Source organism: Genypterus blacodes, unplaced genomic scaffold (genome assembly GCF_046128005.1).
Source record: "Genypterus blacodes isolate CSIRO-AG114 ecotype Tasmania unplaced genomic scaffold, CSIRO-AGI_Gbla_v1 ptg000357l_1, whole genome shotgun sequence".
Taxonomy (NCBI): Eukaryota; Metazoa; Chordata; class Actinopteri; order Ophidiiformes; family Ophidiidae; genus Genypterus; species Genypterus blacodes.
This window is the reverse complement of record NW_027467141.1, coordinates 41855-64591: the sequence shown is the minus strand read 5'-3', so window position 1 is coordinate 64591 and position 22737 is coordinate 41855. Positions and strand designations below refer to the sequence as shown.

At 47.9% G+C, this 22737-nt stretch overlaps 1 protein-coding gene across 1 annotated transcript; it reads right to left on the bottom strand.

Moving 5' to 3' along the window:
• Positions 1-835: 835 nt before the first annotated feature.
• kitlga (kit ligand a) lies at positions 836-22328 on the bottom strand. The gene is made up of 10 exons (XM_076138277.1): positions 22005-22328; positions 8630-8740; positions 7942-7998; positions 7391-7546; positions 7101-7278; positions 5528-5587; positions 4854-4954; positions 4496-4602; positions 4296-4360; positions 836-4170 (listed from the first exon to the last, which is right to left on the bottom strand). The coding sequence occupies exons 1-9, from the start codon at positions 22017-22019 to the stop codon at positions 4330-4332; spliced, it is 816 nt and encodes a 271-aa protein (XP_075994392.1). The 5' UTR covers positions 22020-22328; the 3' UTR covers positions 836-4170; positions 4296-4329.
• Between the last annotated feature and the right edge of the window lie 409 nt (positions 22329-22737).

Here is a 22737-nt window from a genome sequence, read left to right as displayed (position 1 = left end):
GAACCTGGAGAGGTTTTTTATGGCGGTGTTCTTTGGGGAGTAATGGAAGTTGTTATGGCCAAAGATCTGAGTTACCAGATTTTAAGAGGAAAACATTTTTCTTTCATTATCTCAGACACGTAACTCAGACACATGATCCTCATTCTGGGCAGCTTCATTGACGAGTTGTCTTTGGAGGATGCATTGATTTAGAGATGTGATGATTGATCAGTTGCACAGCTCGGAAAAATCTGTAGCACCGGGAGAGTAAAGTTGTCAAACGGAGAATTGATGTTTTGTGGAGAACAACTCTGGCCTTTCACCCGTTTGTGTGCTGTTGTGATTGACACACATTGATCCTCCCTCCTGTATGAAACGTGCTGGAGAGATACAGTTGCCTTAAGAAATCTGCAGAAGCTATCTTAGCTTAGCCTAGCTTAGCGGGGGATCCGGTGCCATCTTTGCATTTGCCATTTAGCAAAATAATCAGCGGAGTGGATTATAATCAACTAATCATGACATAATCACGACTCACTGACACTGATCTTTGAAGTAGCTGTGATGTTCTGCCTGTGATCCTGGAGCCCTCGTGTTGACCTGCTTTCTCTGTTTGATGGCATAAACCTACAGTTTGAAACTTGCAGCTCTCTCTCCCAGGGGCCTCCTGTAAGTGTAGCCATCTGACGTGTCTGCAGCTATTTGGCCAGGAGCAAAGTGTTAAGAGCGAGCACGCCCTGCGTTTGATTCCCCGCTAAGATAGGCCCGGTGGGATTCCTCCCTCCCACTGCTGCTCGACCGGTTCCTGTTGTCTGAAAAACAGAACCTCCACCAAGCAGATAAAAGAAACAAACCCAGGAACGGTTGGATACGTGTACTTTATTCATATCTCATATATGTTTGTTTACATTTATACAAAAATACAGAATACAGTAGCGTTTTGACCCAGAATACCAACCGGGCAATAATTACATTTTCTCTTTGGCACCCAGACGTATTTCCTGCCTAGAGCCATTTGATTTCTCCACTGAAGTGGAACAGATTGGATCAATGAAGTCAGAAAGTGCTGTTCAGCATGCAATTAACCTCATTTATGTAGGAACAGCATTTCAGAGCAGTCGTTCTCTTCACTAAAGCATGAAGTGCTTGGTCGCTGGCCTCCATGCATCCATCCAGACTGTGTTTGTGGCTCTGATATAGACAGGAAAATGGGAGACCGTGTTTTCTCGTTCACAGCTTAGACCTGTTGCAGCTCACGATATTCATAGACTATGTGTAAAAAAAGAAGAAGCAGTTTTTGACGTATACATTGTTAGTTTGTGGCTACGCTCGCCTGGTTCACCGTCTGAATACTGGGCACTGCACATTATAGAGAAGCTCAACCTAAAGTCCATTGAAGTGAAAGTCTCAGGTCTAAACTGCCACAGATCAAACGTCCCAATGCTGCTCAACAATGCACCTTTGACTGAATACATCTTGAACCCAGCAGTCCTTTACCACGCTGTGACTTTGTGGCGCTGCTGTCCAAAGGTTCTGTTTCCATGGAATAATACAATATGTTGCCAATGATAACACAGGGTGATAAAATCATCTTGCAGTTCAACACAATAAACAACACTTTACCACACCAAGAATGTCAGCTATTCATGCTGCAGGGTAACGTTGCTCTGAGCTATCTGAACTATAGGAACACCAATGTGGTATACTTCAAACACAGATTCATTTTTGTACAATAAATATTCTCTCGTCTCCTCATAGAAAAGTCCCACAGCGTCGTCCCTCACACACACACACACACACACATGAAACAAGCAGACTTACCAACTGAACTCTTTTCCTAAACGTACGCAACATGCGTACAGAAATGATTCTGGCGCGTCTTTGTCATACTGAAGTACTGCTTTTCCACTAAATTACCTTCTGAATTGCAAATGGACGCGTGTCAGCCTAAACTGTCTCGGTCTGCAGTTGATTGTCACTGATAGCAGGTTGAGTCCATTACCGGGCCAGACGCATCGATCCCGTCGGGCCGCTGTGGCGATCGTTTCTAACGTCTCTGCTTTGTGCTACCACACAAACATTTACACACGGAGTCACACTAACCTAACAAGGCACGAGACCAAGAATGCAAACGGTACAACGGAAGAGCACAGACATGTTAGGAACACTCGGAGCAGGAGAGACAGGAGGAGACGTTTGTGTCTGATGGCGGAGCGATGGCGGCCGCTGCGCCCGGCCCAGGCATCAGAGAGCAGAACACACTTCTGCTCACTGATCCTGGGTAAGAGCATCAGATTACTCTCCATTACTTATCTACTTCACAGACTTGCTGTATGTAGTGTGAAAGTCAGTTTAAACCGGTGGTATTCCTCTTCAAAGCCCGTAGATCAGATAAGATCTGCTACCTCTGCAGCGGTGCACCTACAGCTCCAGCTTATCAGATCTGAGAGTGATTAAATGGAGGGAGGGAGGAAGGGAGGGTTCAACGTTTCACTCTGCCAACCAGCCAACTGTAACTACATGCTGTGTATACTGTGTGTGTTGGCTGAACAGTGAGCCATGTGGACGTCTGTGTCAGCTGCTTCTTTACGAGTCACCTGCTGAAAGTTGCACCTTTTGTGCTACAGTTCTGCATGTGAAGTCTCCCTGGTGTGTTACGGCCAAACGTTAAGGCAAAACCTGCATGATATTGGCGTGTGGTGAACGGGGAGAGAGACGCTTCCTCAGGTGCGTTTGTGTCCAGCTTTTCACTTAGTGTGGTGTGGCGGAGAACACGAGGCGGGCCACGGTCTTGATGAACGCACTGAGCCGCTCTCTGTCTGTCTGTCTGTCTGTCTGTCTGTCTGTCTGTTCAAGCACAACACTGACGTCAGACAAAGGCAAGAATGAACCCGGTGTGTGAGGAGGCCGAGCTGTTGGAGCCGCTCCGGCACAGCAGAGCCGTCGGGGCTTGAGGTTGATTTGTAGCTCTTCTCGTTCCCCCCTCAAGAACTACTACTTCTCTACACATGTCCTACTTTTTTAAACTTTCCATCCGTGAAGGAAAGACCGTCGATAATGTGAAACGGTTCTGATCTCGTAAAGCAAATGCCAAACGTGACAGGAGAACTCAGCGGGAGAGAGGGAGGGAGGGAGGGAGGGAAGGAGGCCTGTGGTTGACCTGAGGCCTGTGGTTGACCTGTATGTGCTCTGATGACGGGTCTGACCCACTCATTCACTTTATGTATACCTGGATACACAGAAGTCATCCCTGATACTCATTAGTAGAATGTCAATGCTGAGTTTAATGTAAATTAGTCAAAGCAGCAGTTTGTTTATATACACGTTTCTCCTTGTGATGCATTCACACAACCACATTACCCAAGTCATACACCAATAACACCATCGTACAAGGAAAGAGCATTTGTTCAGGAATGTGTGTTTGGGTTTATGAAGGTCCCAAAGGGTTAACATGTGTCACGGTACAGGCTGTTGTCTAAATGTGAGCCATTAGCAAAGGTGCTCTTAAATGAAAACTCCAAACACATCAGCTCTATCAACAGCAGCAGCTCAGCGCCGCCACCAATAAATAAATACATCATTCACTCCCAGTGGGTATATGGCTAAACCAGATAATGTGACTAATATCTTAGAACTACAATGATCTACAATGTTAAATATTCTTCGAGAAAGCCCCAGAACAAGAGGAAACTGTGAGAATATGGTCAACCGGAGGTAGTAATTCATGCCTCAGTCCATACCAGAGATAACCAAATGTCAGTCTCTCTCTCTCTCTCTGCTTCGCTGTTGTAGGTGTGTGAGTGTCGGGGCCCGGAACGCGGGCGGATCGTAACGGCGTGCCGACGGGGGGGAAGCACTCCGGAGGCATACTTTTCCCAAAGAGTTAGTTTGGTTTACACAGCAGATTGCGGCGGATGGGGCTGTGTAAAGCCAGAGAGGTCCAGGAGGAGGGAGACGGACGGGGGTTCGTGTCACATTTTCTCTGCTGAATTTCACCGCCTTTTTCAAGAACACAGGGTTAATGCATGGGGAGGAGGCTCAATTTAACCAGAGATGTCTTCCCTCATGCCAGCGCCACATTGAATCTGGAGGGCAGTCAAAACAGGCCTTTCACCTCTGACGTCTCACTGCAGGGTTCAGCTGTGTGTTTGTTTTGATCACCTTTGGACACCAGGAGGAGAAAAGAGCAGAGGCCTGAGAGAGGGAGGGGGGAGAGAGGGGAGAGAGAGAGAGAGAGAGAGAGAGAGAGGAGGAGGGTTTTAGAGAGGCCAGGATTTCTCTGTGGTCGTGTAATTTGGTGCGGTTGTGTAGAACCTCACCGATTATGCTGAAGAACATTGAAGGGTGGACGCTTTACACTGTTTGGATCACGTTCAGCTTGTTCCTGTAATTGGACAGAGAGAGGATGTTACAGTGGTCCAACAGTGAACCCCATCAGCCATCCCTCATCTCCATAACGCAGTCTCATGTACGTGCGTCTCAATGTGGACATGAACGTGTCAAACACACGACGTCTTACTTCTCTGATATTTGAGCGTCTAGCGGAGGTGTCCCTTCTGTCCCTGTGAAGAGTCCACCTTCTCCAGGATTCTGTTGAAGATCCTCCTGGTTCCTTCGTGATCTGACCTGCGAGGGGGGACGAGTCCATATGTAAAGATCAGAGGAATCAAAGCAGCCCTCAGCAGAAATCACAATCGTGCCCCTGCATCTGTACAGCAGCTCCACGAGGTTAAAAGGCTTTGGGCCGCCGTCGTAAATTCCGCTGAACAAAGCGTTTGTCTTCTGACAATAAAAAGTGTGCTTTAACAGTCCTAACTCAGGAGCGTCTCAGCGGGGAGTGTCTCGCCCGGGGCGGCTGGTGTCAAAGGTCAACTCACCTTCCACACAAGAAGGAATATGACGGCTAGGAGCGGAATGAGGAGTAAGGAGAGAAGGCTTCGCTCCAGCACCTCAGGCAGGAACCTCTGATGTTCATTATCTGAGACAGAGCAGACACAAGCACTTCTGTTAACACGGCCGCCTCACTTAGACGGGGAAATGTTTGTCACAGATTCAGAGGCAAACGAGGCTTTCACACAAATAATGAGCTGAAGGAATGTGGACGAGTTTGGACGGACGATAAATAACACAGAGCAGCAGATGTCAGCTTTGATGTCAATTATTGGTATCAGGCTGATTGTTACGCTGATGAAGAGTGCAGATAAGCAGCCGGCCCAAATCAATGCTGTGTATTCAGCTCTGCCTCTGAAGTCAAACTCATTCATCATGCTTCCAGCTCTTGTGTCATGTCTATAGCTTTTATAATCATTATTGTGTTTTCACAAGCTGGTGGCGGCTCGAGGAGCTCGGTGGGCTCGCTGAGAGAAGAAAAGCTTTCTGAAGCAGGCGAGATAAGACATGAGGAAGAGGAATTTGCCCTGCAGTGTGTCAGTAATGATGTGAGGGTAGCTACAGGGAAACACTCGCTCCAGAATGTGGCACAATCCTGTGACTTGCACATTTCCATTTTAACACACCAGCTGGGCCTGTTGAGCAACGTGATGGCACTTACATGATTTGCAGTGTGGCGATGATGGGTCGCATTCTACTTCACTGGTGGTAAACGGTGATTCTGGGGGAGGAAGCAGGAGAGATGAGGGTGAGGAGTTTGGAGGTCACTGGAAGGGGGAGAAGCAGCAGATGAGATGAGGGAGGAGCGCCGCTGCCGCTGCCGCTCGGTGATGAAACCGTCTCATTGTCAGGTGTTAAAAAGTCGCCTCAACGCCGCCTCCCCCCCACCCACCCCATCGCCACACAAAAGATCCGATCCAACCACTGTGGCAAAGAAAAGCCAAAGCGCTTGGGAAGATTGGAAGATTGCTCTGTAATCAACACGTACACAATCGGGTTTCGGGCCTTTTCTTCCTTTCACATGCGCTACCTGGGGACATCTTCCCTCGCTGGGTGACTCAGCCTGCGTCTCAATGGACCGTCTACGCTCTGAGGCTGCTGGAGTTTTTTTTATCTCCCTAAGTTCTTGTGAAGAAATAATGGTTCCTGGATTAAAAGCTTCTCAAAAACTGCCACAAGAGATCTGTCCTAAATAGGGTCGCTTCACAATAGTCAAAGGCTGGCAGGGGCTTTAGGAGCAGGAGTGAGTTTGTGACTGGAATGTTGCTGGTTTGAATCTGTGGACCAGAGGGAGGAAACGTGACCCGCGCTCCTCAGCTGCACCTCCCGCTGTGAAAGCTGCTGCTCCTCCTCGTCTTCGCTGCTCCACTACAAATGTTGCTGCTTGTGTTGCTGGTGAAAAAGCATTTCCAGCGAGTGTTCTCAGGACTATTAAAAGCTCTTTAAGAAGTCATCAATCACCCCAGAATGCCTGTTTGGCAGATGTTCAGATGATCTTATTCTCCAAACCGTTTTGATCTTCTTTTTTTTTTCCAGCCTCAGACTTTGGGATCGTAACGTGCGGTGACATTACTCATGTGAGAACGCTTCAGAGCCAAACATGCGGTTGCAATAAAGGCGCCCCGGGCCGTCTGATCGACACCCTCAGCACTCGCCTCATTTAGCCTGCGGGAGGAGCCTTTGACCCTTTGACCCTTTGACCCCTGTCATGTTCACATATAAATATGAAACGGGTGGAAAGAAATCCAACACGATTCCAAAACATACTTTGACCTCCAGAGAAAGCTGGCCTGGTGTTTAGGTTTGTGCAGCGGCAGACAGAGATAAGCTGATGGCTGCACGTTATTGATCCCTGTGGGGACGTTCAGGCTGGACATGTGACCCAGCTGAGAGGAGCAGAGGAGTCTAACTCTGGCCTGTCTCAGCCTGTGGTGTCACCTTCATCACACGCTCCTCTGCCTCAGCACTCAAACAACACAAAGTACCTCCATCTGCACTTTGACTTGAGGAGCATTTGAATCCACAGTGAGCTTCAGGTGATTCATCTCGGGTCAGACTGAGTCACAGCAGGAGTGTTGGCCTGTTTGATCACCGGACTTGTTTCCGTGTTTTGCTTCTAACAATGGAGCGATGCGGTCATGTTCTGCTGAGTCTGTAATGATGTCATGATGTTTCCTGTCATGGGCGACTGAGGCCGAGGCACAGGAAGACAAAGAGCCTGATGGAACACTGACCTGGTGTATATTCTCCTGTTACTGTGTACGGAGCGGTGGGACAGAGCGGCGGATCGCAGTCGTCTGAGTCTTCTCTTTGCTGTGCAGCTATAAAGAAGTCTTTGACAAAGTCAAAGTACTGAGCTGTGGGCCATCGCTCCTTCCTGTAGTGGCACTGGAAATCACTCATGGCCGGCTCCTGTCAAAACAACAGCCGCACACACACACACACACACACACACACCGTCACATTCTGTTTCCATAGCGACTGTAGAGAGTGAAGCAGGTGGACGGTAGCTTGATGGACTCACCACTGTCCGGCCCATGGAGAACCGCAGCTCCTCCAGCATGACGATGAATATGCTAATATCTTTTCTATTGGATGAAATGTTGCCAAACTTATCTGATAAAACTTTTAAACCCTCCTCCAAGTAGTAAACGTTTAATTTTACCCAACACATTCCTCCCTGCAAGCAGAAAGAACACACACACACACACACACACACAGGACAGAATTAGTGTAAGAATAAAACAGACAGTTGAACAGCAAAACGCCCCGATCGCCGTGACAGTGAACGCATCGTGATGATGGCAGTGAACGCCTCATCGCGGCGACACTGCACCGCTCTGACAATTGGCCTGATTGTGTTTGTGCGGTTAATGTGAGGTCACTGGGGCCGATCTGTGACTCTCTCATGGCGACAGCTGACTCATCATGTGTGTTAATAAAGACACACGTGTGTGTGTAACGGTGTGAACGCTGCTTCAGGAAAAAGGTCGCCGGAATCAATCTGCTTATTCTTTGACAGAGCTTTAGAGGGGCGGAGTCATGATCAGACTGAAGGCGTCGGAGCTCACTTACCTCTTCTTTTGGAATGTATTGAACACTTATGATGTAATCTTTAGGAATATTTTGTTTCTGTTAAAAACAAAGAAAAGAGAGAAATGCAGAGAGAATTACACTCAAATCTTCACAGAGCAGCGAGACATGATGAAGCAGGATGAAGGCACTGGGACTTTCCTCATGAGAAAAAAAGACGTGTTGACTTTGGTGTGAGGCTTTTTAAAACATATCATCTCTTAAACACGCCACGGGCCTGACTGCTCCACACTGTGAGCGAAGGAGCTGCTCTCACCCGTGAAGCTCCAGTTAATCAGTTACCAACCTGTCAGTTAATGTTCTGCACAATTTCAAGACATTGCTACTTCCCTGCAGGCGCTTTGTTTTTGGAAAACTTCCAGCTCCTTCTCAGAGGGAATTATTGACTTTTCGCGTGGCTGGAATCATTGAATTTTGTAACATTTGCTTCTTTGGAAGTTCCCACTTTCCTTCCTTCCTTCCCACTCCCGTCTGTTCCCGTTCCATTTCCCTCTTGCACCAAAATTCCCTAAAACTGTTGATACAAGACCCCGAACTAAACTACACTGTCCTTCAAACAGAGGAGTCCGTGTTTCTGAGTGTTTTCTTCTACTTAGAACTCTTGTTGTCATAGTAGTGCTGTATGTCTTGTGTTCATACTGAATGTGTGGCCGTCCTGCAGGCCTCTTACCAGAGTAGAGAGTTTAGAGATGTCATCAGTCACTGGGTTGATGTCAAACGCACTTGAATGTATCCCAAGCGTGATGAACAGCAGCAAATGGACACAGACACGTATCCAAATCTGCAGGGATGACACAGGAGAACACGAGATGTTTTCAAATCCTCAATGACGCATTGACTTCCATGAAATAGCAACAGTGTAATCTGCGTCAAATGAAAGAATGTGACGCTGCAGTTCAGACACTCTGACGCACAGCAGCGGCTCTGTGTGAAACTTTGTTTCACTGTGAAATCTGTGGACATGAGGCAGCAGACGACGAACAAGCAGCAGCTGTGATCTGCCGCCTCTGCGTTGAGCCCGAACCACATGAAAGTGGACTGAAGTGCGCTGTTCCCCCACTCAATACCCCTTACAATACCTTACAGGCCACATGCATGCAGCGTACGGCGACATTAACACGCAGCGTTTAACAGATTTATTCACGCATAATCAAGTCAGGCGGCGTCCCGTGCTTCCATTTGAGCTCCAAACACCGAACACGTTACGCTGGAAACACGGGACTTGATTGCCAAATTTCTGCCTCCTTCGCAGTTTAATCACAGTTTTAACATAAACAAAGGAGTGAGTGAGTAAGAGAGCGAGGATAAACAACGTTACCAATGGACGACTTCATCAGCGAAGGAGGATGAATGAAGAAGTGGATAAATTAAAGAGTGACTCAACTCATGACCCAATCAGTGAACATGAGAACAAGCCCAGTCCTCTCCGCTCCGTCTCTCTCCTAAGTGATTGATGCGTCCGTTGGCTTTAAACCGGTTTATTTGGCACCGGGAATGAGAAGCTGTAACATGGGTCCATGATCACACAGGGAGTGAGACGCTGTCACATGGGTCCATGATCACACAGGGAGTGAGACGCTGTCACATGGGTCCATGATCACACAGGGAGTGAGAAGCTGTCACATGGGTCCATGATCACACAGGGAGTGAGACGCTGTCACATGGGTCCATGATCACACACAGACCTCACTGCACATTCACATCTCCTCACTATCAAAACTCCTCACATTACCTGAAACATTCCACCTTAAACAGCTTCAGCCTGTCTGTAACAATAAAGGATGTCGTTGTAGTTTAATTGTTTAACGGATGTTTTAAACTCTATTGGAGGCGCTCTGCTCTGTCACACGTTGAGCCGGTTAGGGTTAGTTACTCTTTTCCTCTCCGCCGCCCTGTTTTCAGTAAAGAAGGTCAGAATGAAAGAGCTTTGGCTGAGATGAAGCGTCTGGCCTTCTCCCTTATTGAAGCCGGTCTAATAGAGCCCACATTCATTTGGCTGACCTCCCACTGTACCTCTCCTATGTGCCAATCGCGGCTCGTTATGCAATTTTTACCCACAGTTCTCCTCGCAGCCGGACACAATACGATTCAGCAAACGTACAAAGCAAAACCCTCCCTTTGCTAATTAAAGCCCCAGACTGTTTCGCTAATGGGACTCAGTGAGGGGGATCAAACCGCTCGTCCTGAGGCGAACCTCCTCTAATCTCCGTCCACTGTGACCTGGCAACAGAGCAGATTGTGTCCAGTTTGTCCCGTAGAGGCTTTTTGCTGACACGGCGATGGAGCAGCTCTCATTCACACGCCCGTGCAGCCTCGGTGGAAATGTTCCCCCCCTCCTCATGTATTGAAATAGGTCGTTTTCCTGTTGCAACAGCACGCCTACGAGCTTTTCACGCCAAGTCTGCCTCCCACTTTCTCCCTACTGCAACGTGTTTGTCAAACCGGGCCACAACAGGAAGAGAGCCGAACAATGATCCATCAACAGCAGGAAAGGCTGAAGGAAAAGCGTCATGTAAAGGGCAGAGGAGACCTAATTCAGTTTCATTTGGCCTCTGCTGCTTATTGAAACTAATTGGAAGCAAACTGGTAGACAGGGACGATAAGGAAGCAGGGTTAGAGGACACGAGGGTGTGTGTGTGTGTGTGTGTGTGTGTGTGTGGAGTTCGGAAACATTCCTGTGGGACGTAGAATGGACCATGAGTTTAAATTGTTTCTCAAACTTTCTGTACAGATTGCGTAACCCTTTCAGTTCCATTCTGCATGGAGAACAGAACGGAGTAATCGTGTGTGAAAAGCAAATATTATCCCACGGCCCATTAGTGCTGAAATACTTAAGAACTTCCAGACGCCACGGGTCAGCAAAGATTAGCTCATATGTGTCGGTCTGAAGGTTCTGGTTGTTCTTAGATCTGATCTCATCCTGCTGCAAACCTTACAGCCATGAGCCACATCAGATCAGCCTCAGATCAGCCTCAGATCAGCCTCAGATCAGCCTCAGCGCTCTGAGGGTGGGCTGATGTGACCCATGTGGCTTCTCCCTGTGAGCTCACACACACACACACACACACACTCTGATCATACTGTTTGTGTCCAACTACAAAACCTCTCTAATGTCTCTCTGGGGGGAGATTGGATTGTTTTATTTTTGCCCTCAGAAACAGCTTCAGAAACATTCAACTAGTTTTGAAAGAAGTTTCAGTCAAGAGATTTTCAGTTTGTTATATAGAAGATAACAGACTTGGGACTGTGAGTGACTGCAGCTCGTTTGCACACAAAGCTTTAGCAGTAAACCAGCTGAGATTACTAAAACAACACAACAGTTCATGTGCGACACAATACGAGACCTGAGAGCAGGACAGTAAAATCAACGCAGCCAATAAAAGCAACATGCAACCGTGTTTATGTGAAAGCTTTGACCTCCGACAGTCCAGAAGCCAGGAAACATCTGCATCATAACAAACAAACCCAAAGTAGTGCATGAGTCACCGGCTGGTCCAGCGTCACCAACAGAACAGGAAGTGCAGCGCACGCTGAATAGAGACGCATCAGGTCTAGACACACATACAGGGGAGATTGGATACTTTCTGGTTCATGAAAGAAATCTATTAGTGGCACGACCTTTTCTAAACTCTACCATTTAAATAAGAAGGGGAAATGATTTAAAGGTAGCTGCTCCGGAGGCCACGGAGAGTTTGAGCACCGGTGTTTGAAGCCGAAGGGATCGCTGACCAGCAGATAATAGAAAGAATCTGGAGTCCAGTAGTGTGAAACCTGTTCAAACCCCGGTGGGAATGGGAATGTCACTTCACGGGCTTTTTGTTTATGTTGAAAGAGCGATTTGCTGTAAATGGTTTGCAGATGTGAGCCAGCTAAGCGGTCCAGTAGAGCCGGAGTCTAATAACTCCCTATTGTTTGACAAAGTGATTGAGAAGGTCACATTTTTCTCTGGAAGCTTGAAGATCTGAACAGTGGGACTGATTAGTGGAGTAAACCCCCCCGGGATTATGGAAACCAGGCCCCAGAGTGGTCCAGTCGAGTTCCTACCTTCTGTTTACTTCACTGGGATTGAGAACATCCTTAATCTGCTTCTGGTTAAACTTCAGAGGTTTGGGAGGACGAGCACAGAAACACCTGAGGGACCCAGAGCCTGACGGAGTGGAAGTTGTTAGACTAAAGACAGTTCAGACCTCAAATTACTGATGTTCCTTTACCACTGAAGCAACTCAATCCATGGTAATTCCTTTGACCTTGTTGTGAGAATGACGACTCATGCAAACATGAAACCTGCTGCCTGCCTGTAATCATGTGAGTTTATGAGACAGAATGAAGCCTGTGAGTTTGAGCTCAGGGTGCAAACGTCACACGTGTTCCTGAGCAGAGACGTCTATTACTCTGAAAGGCTGCGTGTGTGTGTCTGTGTGTGTGTGTGTGTGTGTGTGTGAAGTGATTTGACTCGCTGCCAAAGCTCAGCGTTAGAACACAATTATATTTCCCTCTAATAGACAGAGTGAAATCTAAATTCCTTGCAGTATATAAATGCACCCCAACCTCATTTTCCTGTTCTACCTGATTTGGGTTGAAATTATTTCACGGCTTTACATTTCAGCCGCTGTCTTTGATCTCTGCTGGCCGTGTATGTTTCAGGCACAGAGGAACTCTAATTGCTCCGCCGGCCACACGTTCAACCAACGCTGGCTAAACCCCCCCCCGTCTGACTTTATAAGGTGGATTTCACAGCATCCTATTTTGGAATCCTATCCCTTCTTGGAGGCATAAAGGTTTATAATGTAACATTTACATTACCGCCTGTGTCTGTATTGAAAACCCATGGCAGCTGGCACAAGGCCTTAGCTAAATTGCTAACAGAGAGGCTACAGTATATAAGCCAAAGCTATACCTCCCTCCGGTCCAACCAGGGCCACGTTACCTGGAGGCTCCATGAGGCCCAGGCTGCTTCTCTTTGGTTGATCATAGATACAGATTCATACTGCGTCACTCATGTGGACGCTTCTGCATTTGATACATTCATTAAACAATACATTTATGAAATCTATCAATCCAAACAGATCAATACACAACCGGAGGACAGACTGAAGTCCTCACAGTGTGATGCTGTCATGGTTTAATGTTGACATCAAAATGCTCCCTGTGCTTCTCTGGTGCTCAGAACGCTGCTATTCTAGAAACAAAGCACATCCAAACTGTGTCCAGACCAGATGATTGAGCCAATCAAAGGGAGCGCTGCTGCCGTGTGAAGCCTCTGAAGCCTCTGAAGCCTGTGAAGCCTCTGCAGCCTCTCATGCATCACTGTCAGGTACATTACAGCTCTCAAAGCCGCTCGGCCTGCTTCTCTTCGTCATGTTGATGCTGAGGATGATTATCCCCGTCTCATTTTCCACCACCACTTTGAACCTGAGGCATCATTAGCTGAACAGGCTCTCCAGACCGCCGGCCCTGTGGCCCTCTTCACCACTTAATCTTATTAGAGCCGAGCACAGGACCTTACGTGACATGAGTCTGCCATGGCAACGGGCGGCTTGTTTGGCAGAGGGAGCGTTTTTATTCTAATCTCCGGCCCAGATCATTGTTTCTATCTTAGCTTGGCTCCTGTGTGACAAAGCTGTGGTGATGAAGGCGAGCAGGATGAAGCTCAATCCATGGTCAACCAACTTTATGACATTTGTTGAAACCACTTTTCAATGGTTGTTCTGTCCACTCTACTTTTGCGTGGCGTCAGAGTTGTGTTGAAGCTGTGTGTGTGTTCAAGTTTATGACAGCTGTTTATTCTCTGCTGGTTGCTTGATTTGCATTCTCAGTGTTTGATAGTGTTTCATGCTTTACAGATCAGGAAGTGTCTCTCTCCTGTACTGTGATGATGATGAGGATGAAGATGAAACGACCTTTGTCAATATTTAACACATGAATGAATAAGGCAATGAGCAGTGTTTTGATTGAGCTCTGTATCAAACCTATAAAGATCCAGGATATGAGAGCAATAACAGCTGGATTAACACAATCTGCCTCTTTGTGGTCGGTCTTCTCTGAAGGCGTTGTCTGTCTGACACGTCAAACTCATAAAGCTCAAATCCCAGTGACATTAAAATGAGACTTGCTTTATTTATTCTATGACCTGCAGCCATGGAGGCAAAGAGAGCAAAGGGCTACGCTCTACAAAGGGAGCTGCTCTGGATGCTCTGCGAGCGACTGAGGCTCGCTTAGTTCACCTGTAAATCTGATTAGCATCTGAAAACGCTCGGGCTACCGTCTGATGAGGAGGAGCACTTACGCCCGCTGCCACTAACCAAATAGATTTCAGGATAATAGAAAGAGAGGAACTGCTGTGCAGAAGCTTAAGAGGTACTTGGTTAAAGATCACCATCATGATCGGGCCTGAGCCATGGATGTGCATTACCAAGGAGACAGAGGAGCCAGGAGGAGGCATGTGTGTCCTGTCTCCCCCCCCCCCCCCCCCCCTCTTTCTCTGTCTGTCTACCATGTGTTCGATTCTAATGAAATTAATTGAATTCGGCGTGAAATTTCACACAGGAGCCGATGTTCGACCCCCACCTAGGAGAGGAGAGGAGAGGAGGGACGTATAGATCTATAGAGATGCATATAGATCTTTACTCTTTACACATGCAGCTCACAAACAGCCTCACACACCAGCATGAACCCTGAATTCATCCTTGTAAACCAATAAAACTCTCTAAACAGCAACGTTACGTCTTCATCAAGTAGCAGTTTGTTTCTGTAAAGCAGCGAGCCGTAGCTTCTGACCTTTCATAGCAAACGGCTCAAAGCATGAATGTGTCTTTCTTCTTTAAACCAGGATGAGAGTCAATGTGACTCAACCTTTCACCTTTCCTTCCTTCGATAGAAACACAGATAGTGTCGAGTGTCCACCCAGGATAATGCTAAAGCTAGCTCACCAGTGTGTGTGTGGCTGTGTAAGACAGTTTGGCTGTGTTCTCATTCTAACCGGCTCTAAACACGTCCAGGAGTATTAACTCAGACTGAACGTTACGACCGAGTCGTTCCCGCTTGCTAGCTAACAGGAAACCAGAGAGATGGCCAAATGGACTGCGAGTCCGACGCTGTAACAGTTTACTACATTGGAAGTGAAACGTGTGCGAACCAAAAGGAGAGAGAGGCTCTAAAACCTGTCTGAATAATAAATAACCACCAAAATGCCACGACCAGCTGTGTTCAAAGCCGAGCTGCAGCCATTTAACAACATAGTATCAAAGTCCTGGGGATTTTATGAGGGTAAACATGTAGTTGAAGCAACCGTGCACACTGAGGTAAAACAATCCAGGTCCATGTGAAAGCTTCTCAGCTCACAGTCGGGGCGGATTTGTGTGTTTTGGCTCCGCAGGACGTCTTCATCACATATTTGTGTGTAGAGATGTGTCGTTAGAGCCGGAGCGTGGCGAGCCAACGATGACATCACCAGCGCCTGATTTAAGAGCTGCGGGCTTCGGCTAGTTTGACTTATTGGACTGAAAACATTTTTGTGACAGCGAAATTGGACGGTTCAACAACACTCAAGGACGTGGAAACCTCAACTCGCCCGCACATGTGAAAGGCATAGAAGCGTGGAGAGAAGAAACACGCCGCAGCCCATTAAAGTGACGGCGTCTGTAAAGGAGGTGTGTGGATTTACTGCGCCGTTGTAATCAGGAGCTCACATAGGCGCCCAGTGCGAAACGTGATCCCACCGCTGAGCGCTGATTTGAAAGAGAGAGAGAGAGGATGCGGACCGCGATCCCAGTCCTGGCTCCGCTTTACGAGCCCCTTGATACAGACAAACTCTCTGAGCCAACAAATAACCCAAGGTCGCTCTGGTCTGCTCTAATAGGATCATCAGAATCCCTCACAGATGTTCTGCTTAAGATCTGAACAATAACACAAAGCAGCAGCAGCAGCAGCATCCTCCTCTCCCTCTCCCTCTCACGCCCCACACCTTTAACTGCACAGATCCTCTTCTCTTTCAGGCCCCAGCACACTGAAGGTGACTGTGTTTGATGTTAACGGCCTCCTCCTCCTCCTCCTCCTCCTCCTCCTCCTCCATGTTAACAACCTCATGGGGCTTCACTCTGTGCTGTCTGTCTGCATCGATCACCAAGCAGCTGAGAGGAGAGCGGTGAAAGCATTTGTATCGATGTAAATCTTATCTATAGCCTCACTCTCTTACATACATCCAGATATGATAACCTTCACTCTTTAAGTCGCCCAGAAAGCGGATTATAAAATGTCTTAAGTGACTGATTACATTAACAGAAAGTAGTTGAAAAGTAGAAAATAGGGAAGAGAGATTTTACAACATAATCTAACATCTACATGCCTTTATCTGTATTTCCTGAGGGCGATGTCATTATAATCAGGCCGGCACACTGCTATGTTTAAGTCTGAGGCTGAGTCAAGCGGGCGAGCCACAGATCAGGACGCTTTCTATAAACGGGAGACCGCCGCCGCCTCTGCCTCTGCCGCTGCCGCGCCGCATCAGAAGGGAGCTTGGCTTTCGATGACTCTGCGCTTGTAAAAATATCCAGAGGTCGTGAAGGTGAAATGCGCCCCGAGCTCAGTAATTATGTGAATTTCAGTCAGCGTGCCTTTGATGCGGCGCTCAGGCAGACGGCGATGATTGAATTACACATCTACAGAGGTCAAGGCTAATCCAGAAATCATGTCATGCAATTTGACTCAGATGTCATCTCCTCTGGGCGACGGCCTGAGTCCAGCCAGAGGAAAAACAGCCGTTAAAGGAAATCACACAAAATTGTATTAAACGTAATGAGACCCTTTGTAGATCTCAGCTTTTAGTTTGAAGTCCCGGCTCCACTCGGCTCCTTTCATGATCAGGCTCAGCCGTTGCGACTTCTTTGCTATTTTGTTTGCGTCATTGAATTGCTCGGACGTTTTCCTTATTTGAGAGGATTTACAAGTGTTTATAATTAGGGACATAAATATAGAAACTCTATTTAAATATAAAAGAAAAAGATTCAGTGTCTTGAGGATCTCAAAGTGTTCAGTCAGACTGCAGCTGCACATTCTGCTGCTGAGTCTAAGTCACATGGTTCCCCTTCAGAGAAGCTTGAGTCTTTACATTTCAATATTTATAAGATCGCTGTGCAGATTTACAGCAAAATAGTTTTGAAATGATTTTTGTACGAAACCCAGATTATAACTAAAATCAGTGTATTTGCTTTTATAATCTGAGACGCTTTTATCAGATTTATTGACTTTAATCAAAGTAAAATGCTGGATTAAAATGGAATAATTGTATGGAATGTCCTGGTTGGTCTCTTGTAGCCGCTGTGTGTGTGTGTGTGTGTGTGTGTGTGTGTGTGTGTGTGGGTTTGTGTGTGTGTGTGTGTGTGTGGGTGTGTGTGTGTGTGCGTGTGAGAGAGTGAGAGTGAGAGTAAAGAGAGCAAAAGCTGCATTGTTGGATTAACAGAAAATGACTCGTTGATTCCTTGAGAGCTGGTAAACTTTCTGCACACTGTCACTTTGGTGAACCCTTGCTGCTGTGCACACACACACACGCACACACACACACACACCTTCTGGTGGAGGTCCTGCACCTCATCCATCCCTCCCGTTCACGTGACTCGCTGCACTCGTACTCGTGCATGCAGACGAGCCTGAACCGCCGGCTGCACCTCCAGATGAAACGGCTTCACCATAATTCCAGAGTGACAGATCCCAGCGTGTTTCACTGCATGCTTCAGAGGCTGGGGAGCGCTGTTTCAACCCCCCCCTAGTCCCACACACACACACACACTGGAGACTTTATAAACCTTTACGCTAAGCACTGCGACGTCCCGGCAGCTTTATCTGCCACACGCAGATTCCCTGTTACATGCTCTTAAGAAGGCACGGCGTCTTTGATGGACCGGTCCCTGAGCAGATCTATAGAAAAGCCTTGATTTGTCGCCTTTGCATCAAAAACTGTCCTGCTCCTTTTCACAGAAGCATGTAAGTATAAATGTCATTGATCTCTCCGTCTCTCTCGGTATTCTACCACAAACTATTCTCCTGTGTCTCTGTCGGCGCTCTCCTCTTCACTGCTCTCCTGGTATGTTGAGCCAGAGGCGAGGAAGAGACAGAAAGTATCTAAAGCTGAACATCCTCTGCAATCTCTCTCCTTCTTGAACGCAGGTGAAACTATGTATCTTCACACACACACACTGCCACACCAAAGACCTCTGAAGAAGCCTAAGAATGCTGAACTGTGACGCCTTTGCTGTCTAAAACACGTTAATGACATTTTTCTCTCCTTCATCTCTTTGTGAGGTTGCGTCACAGAACGTGAGAAGATAAACATCAGTCGGTGAGCCGTTCTAATGAATTTCATGCTTTTGTCCATTGCGCGCGAGGCTGCAGATCAGTCGACTGAAGGTCAATCGTCACACAGCCGCGCCCTGTGAACACGCCGGTTTGAAACACTTGTCGATCCTTCATGGATGTTGTGGTGAAACATAAGGGAACATTACAGCTCCATTATCATGAGGCAGCGGTCATTAGATGGAATATAAATGTAATCTGAGGAACATTCATCACTTGATGTTCCTAGAAGCGTTTCCCATTCACACACGCAAACAAATTGGCGTCAATCATCGCTGACATCCAGTTTGCATGCGATGAAAACAATTAACTAGGAGGAACGAATCAAACTCTCTGATGGTTTGAAGTTAGAGACGCCTCTTCAGGTTTACTGGACGGCCCCCGGGAGAAAGCATCTCCTGGGTGAGCTCCATCAGATTCTTATCAGATTCTTTCTTATTTCCTGCCCTCTTTACTATCAAACCTGCCTGATCTCAGCCCCCATCACGGGAGAGCTCAAGTCTGAGGCACGAGTCCTCGCCAAGAGACGCCACCATGCAACACAACAGCCTCAGCCTTCTGCCTTCACTTCACCATCAAGAATCCATAAGTCTGTCCTCTCACTCAGGCCTGTCTGTCCTCTCACTCAGGCCTGTCTGTCCTCTGACGCAGGCCTGTCTGTCCTCTGACGCAGGCCTGTCTGTCCTCTCACTCAGTCTGTCCTCTCACTCAGGCCTGTCTGTCCTCTCACTCAGGCCTGTCTGTCCTCTGACGCAGGCCTGTCTGTCCTCTGACGCAGGCCTGTCTGTCCTCTCACTCAGTCTGTCCTCTCACTCAGGCCTGTCTGTCCTCTCACTCAGGCCTGTCTGTCCTCTGACGCAGGCCTGTCTGTCCTCTCACTCAGGCCTGTCTGTCCTCTGACGCAGGCCTGTCTGTCCTCTGACGCAGGCCTGTCTGTCCTCTCACTCAGGCCTGTCTGTCCTCTCACTCAGGCCTGTCTGTCCTCTGGCCTGTGGACTGGAGGACGTCTGCGTTCAGCTAAATCCTCCTGTCCGTCACAAAGCGGCGCTCTTAACCGCTTCACGTCTGAACGGGACCTGGAACCCTCACCCAAACACTTAACAAATCACTCAACCACAGCCACTAAACGAATCCGGAGCCTGGCTCACAACACCCTGTAACTCTGCAGAGCAGTAAATATAGAGTTTCAGCTCTCCAGTAAAGACGCTGGCGGGCGACCGGCCAACAACAACAACAACTCTGTAAACCTTAACAACCTCAAGACTCAGATCATCATGGAGGGTCGCTGCTGAGAGGCCTCAGGATGGAGCGCCCCCTACTGGTGTCCACATGGCCTGTGAAGGTGTGAATGTCTAGACTCTAACTCTCCCCCCCTCTCTCTCTCTGTCTTCTCCCTCTCTCTCCTCTCTCTCTCTCTCTGTCTTCTCCCTCTCTCTCCTCTCTCTCTCTCTGTCTTCTCCCTCTCTCTCTCTATGTTTCTCTCTCTCTCTCTCTATGTTTCACTCTCTCTCTCTCTATGTTTCACTCTCTCTCTCTATGTTTCACTCTCTCTCTCTCTATGTTTCACTCTCTCTCTCTCTATGTTTCACTCTCTCTCTTCTCTCTCTCTCTGTCTCTTTTTTCTTTTGCAGTTTGTTGTTATTGAAGCAGATATTGTTCATGACATGGTGCAGACAGGTGTAGGATATTTTGGAGATCATTTTTTGTATAGAAAGAGGGGAAAGAGGAGAGAGAGAGAGATGGAGAGAAGGGAGGAAGGTTGTGATATCCCTACTATTGTTGTTGAACTTTATACATAGACCCTGAGGTAGAGTACAAGTGGGCTGGAGTTAGAATGATGTCATAGGGTACATACAGAACTTACAGGATGATGTCAAACAGCAATGTAGGCTAGAACACATCGCATCATAGGTTGTGATAGAGAGAGAGAGAGAGAGAGAGAGAGATAGGGGAGAAACAAACAGGAAAGGAAAGAACCAGAGAGATGGCGTCCCACCCCCAAACCTCACCCAACCCCACAGTCACACACCCCCGCATTCACACACACCCGTCCTGGACTGCCTGAAATGCAAAATAAAATGATAAAATAAAAAGGAACTGCTCTGTGTTCTGGTAATCAGTCACTTGTCTGGCATGGCCTGCAGATCTGTGAGATAAGAGAAGAAAGGTTGACATCTCCGATAGAATTTCTCTCTCTCTCTCTCTCTCTCTCTCTCTCTCTGTCTCCCTCTCTCTCTCTCTCTGTCTCTCTCTCTCTCTGTCTCTCTCTCTCTGTCTCTCTCTCTCTCTGTCTCTCTCTCTCTCTCTCTCTGTCTCTCTCTCTCTCTCTCTCTCTCTCTGTCTCTCTCTCTCTGTCTCTCTCTCTCTCTGTCTCTCTCTCTCTGTCTCTCTCTCTCTCTGTCTCTCTCTCTCTCTCTCCAGTGCCATTGTGTGTGTACAAACAGGTCTTCCTTGGCTTCTAACAACTAATAACTGTAATTAGAGCTGATTTATGACAGACATCAGACGTCTTAACGGCCTCTTCATGGTGACAGATCTGTGGCACGGTTCGATACTTAGTAACTCAGTTATCAGTATCAGTGCAGCAGCTCAACCTGTACAGAGGAGCTCACACTCTGCATGAGAGTGTGTGTGAGTGTGTGTGAGTGCAGCAGCAAACACACGATGAAAGGTTCCTGTTAATGCAGCCGGACACAGCAGCAACATATAACTTCATTATAAGAGAGCGGGACAAGGAAGCGGTGGAAATGCCCTCCCTTCCTCCACACACACACACACACACACACACACACACACACACACACACACACACACAGAAGCAGAACGCCATCTTACTGCAGATCCAGTTTGATCTGACACATCTGTGTATAACGGATCAGAACGAAAGTCTTCAGTCAGACAGGAGAGGTGTGAAGCTGCTGAAGCTGGCCTGGATTCACACGCTATAGTTAAACTTAAATGTGTGTGTGCTGGTTGTGTGTGTCAGGGGGGCCCGGTGATGCTGTGAGGTCTCACTCAGGTCCGCTGTTCCATCGCACTGATATTTGTGTCAGTAAAGAGTCTGAGAGGTGCGCAGGGTCGCGGGTTCGAGTCCCTAATGAGCAGGCTGAGAAGCTGGTTGATGCGTTTCAGCGCAGCAATGACGCGAAAACGAACCAACATCAAACGATGTTCATCAGCTGCAGGATCAGGGTCAGGATCAGCTGATTCTTGTTTAGGCTCAGTATTCTTCATCAATGTAACTCTGCTCCGTCGCTAAGAGACGTGGCTTTGATTGGGACGTAAACGCAAACATCAAATTCATTCCCAGTTGCGTGATTATTGCGTAACTTTCCTGGCTCCCGGTTTGCTGTCAGACTGGCGCCGGAAACTTCAACCCGACCGATGTGAAGCTGCCCGGCCGCTCTGCTGCAGATGCGGCGGGACGCGGAGCTCCGGACAGGTGGAGACACGCAGGACAACCGCGACACACACACACACGCACACACACACACACTCAGGACAAACAGGCAAACCCGTTCAGTATTTCTTTCCTTCTTTAAACTCGTTTCTCACGCACACATCAGCGTCACACTCTGGTTAAGTCAAGCAAACGCACAGAAGCTTGACGGTGTGAGGGTTCGAGTCCCGGTACCGGCGCGTCACGGCTGAAAGAGAGAGGATGTTTGGTTAAAGTGAAAGAAAAGTCCGTCACTTACTTTTGACTTCTTCATATGGAACGGCAGGAGTTAATCCAGTGTGCGCGAAAGCCTATTTGATCTTACTTCTACGGGGAGGAAAGGGGTTATCATCCTCCGTGCACATGTCCAATGCCTGTGCGTCAGGAGTATCCAAGCACGGCTGCCAGAAGAAAAACCCAAAAGAAGAAGAGGAGGAAGAGGAGGAAGGGGCGGGAGGGAGGGGGGGGATTCAAACACTCAACCTGTGCAGGCTAGGCGAGTGGCGTGTTGCGTCTGAGCCCGTGTGTGTGCGGCGGCATGTTATAGATCCAGACTGTGCAGAGCAGAGCAGCACAGAGCAGCACAGAGCGCAGAGGGAGGGAGCTAAGCCTTTATAATGATGCGTAGAGCAGCGCCCCCACGGCCCCCCCGCTGTGAGGGAGCGAGGGAGCGAGGGAGCGAGGGAGGACTCCACTTCACTCCTCCGCTCCGGAGGCGCTGCAGTCAGACGGAGATAAGGCGCGGAAACAGCTTTGGACTTCAGTGTGACTGAGAGAAGGAGGCGACATGAAACACACACACACACACACAGACACACACAGCTGAGAGACAGACAGGCAGACAGACAGGCATGCAGACAAAACGAACATTTGATGTTGAAGAGCATGAGACAAATCTCTCTCTCTCTCTCTCACACACACACACACACACACACACACACACACACACACACTCTCTCTCATTGTGCAACACATGCCCTTTAAACGTGTTT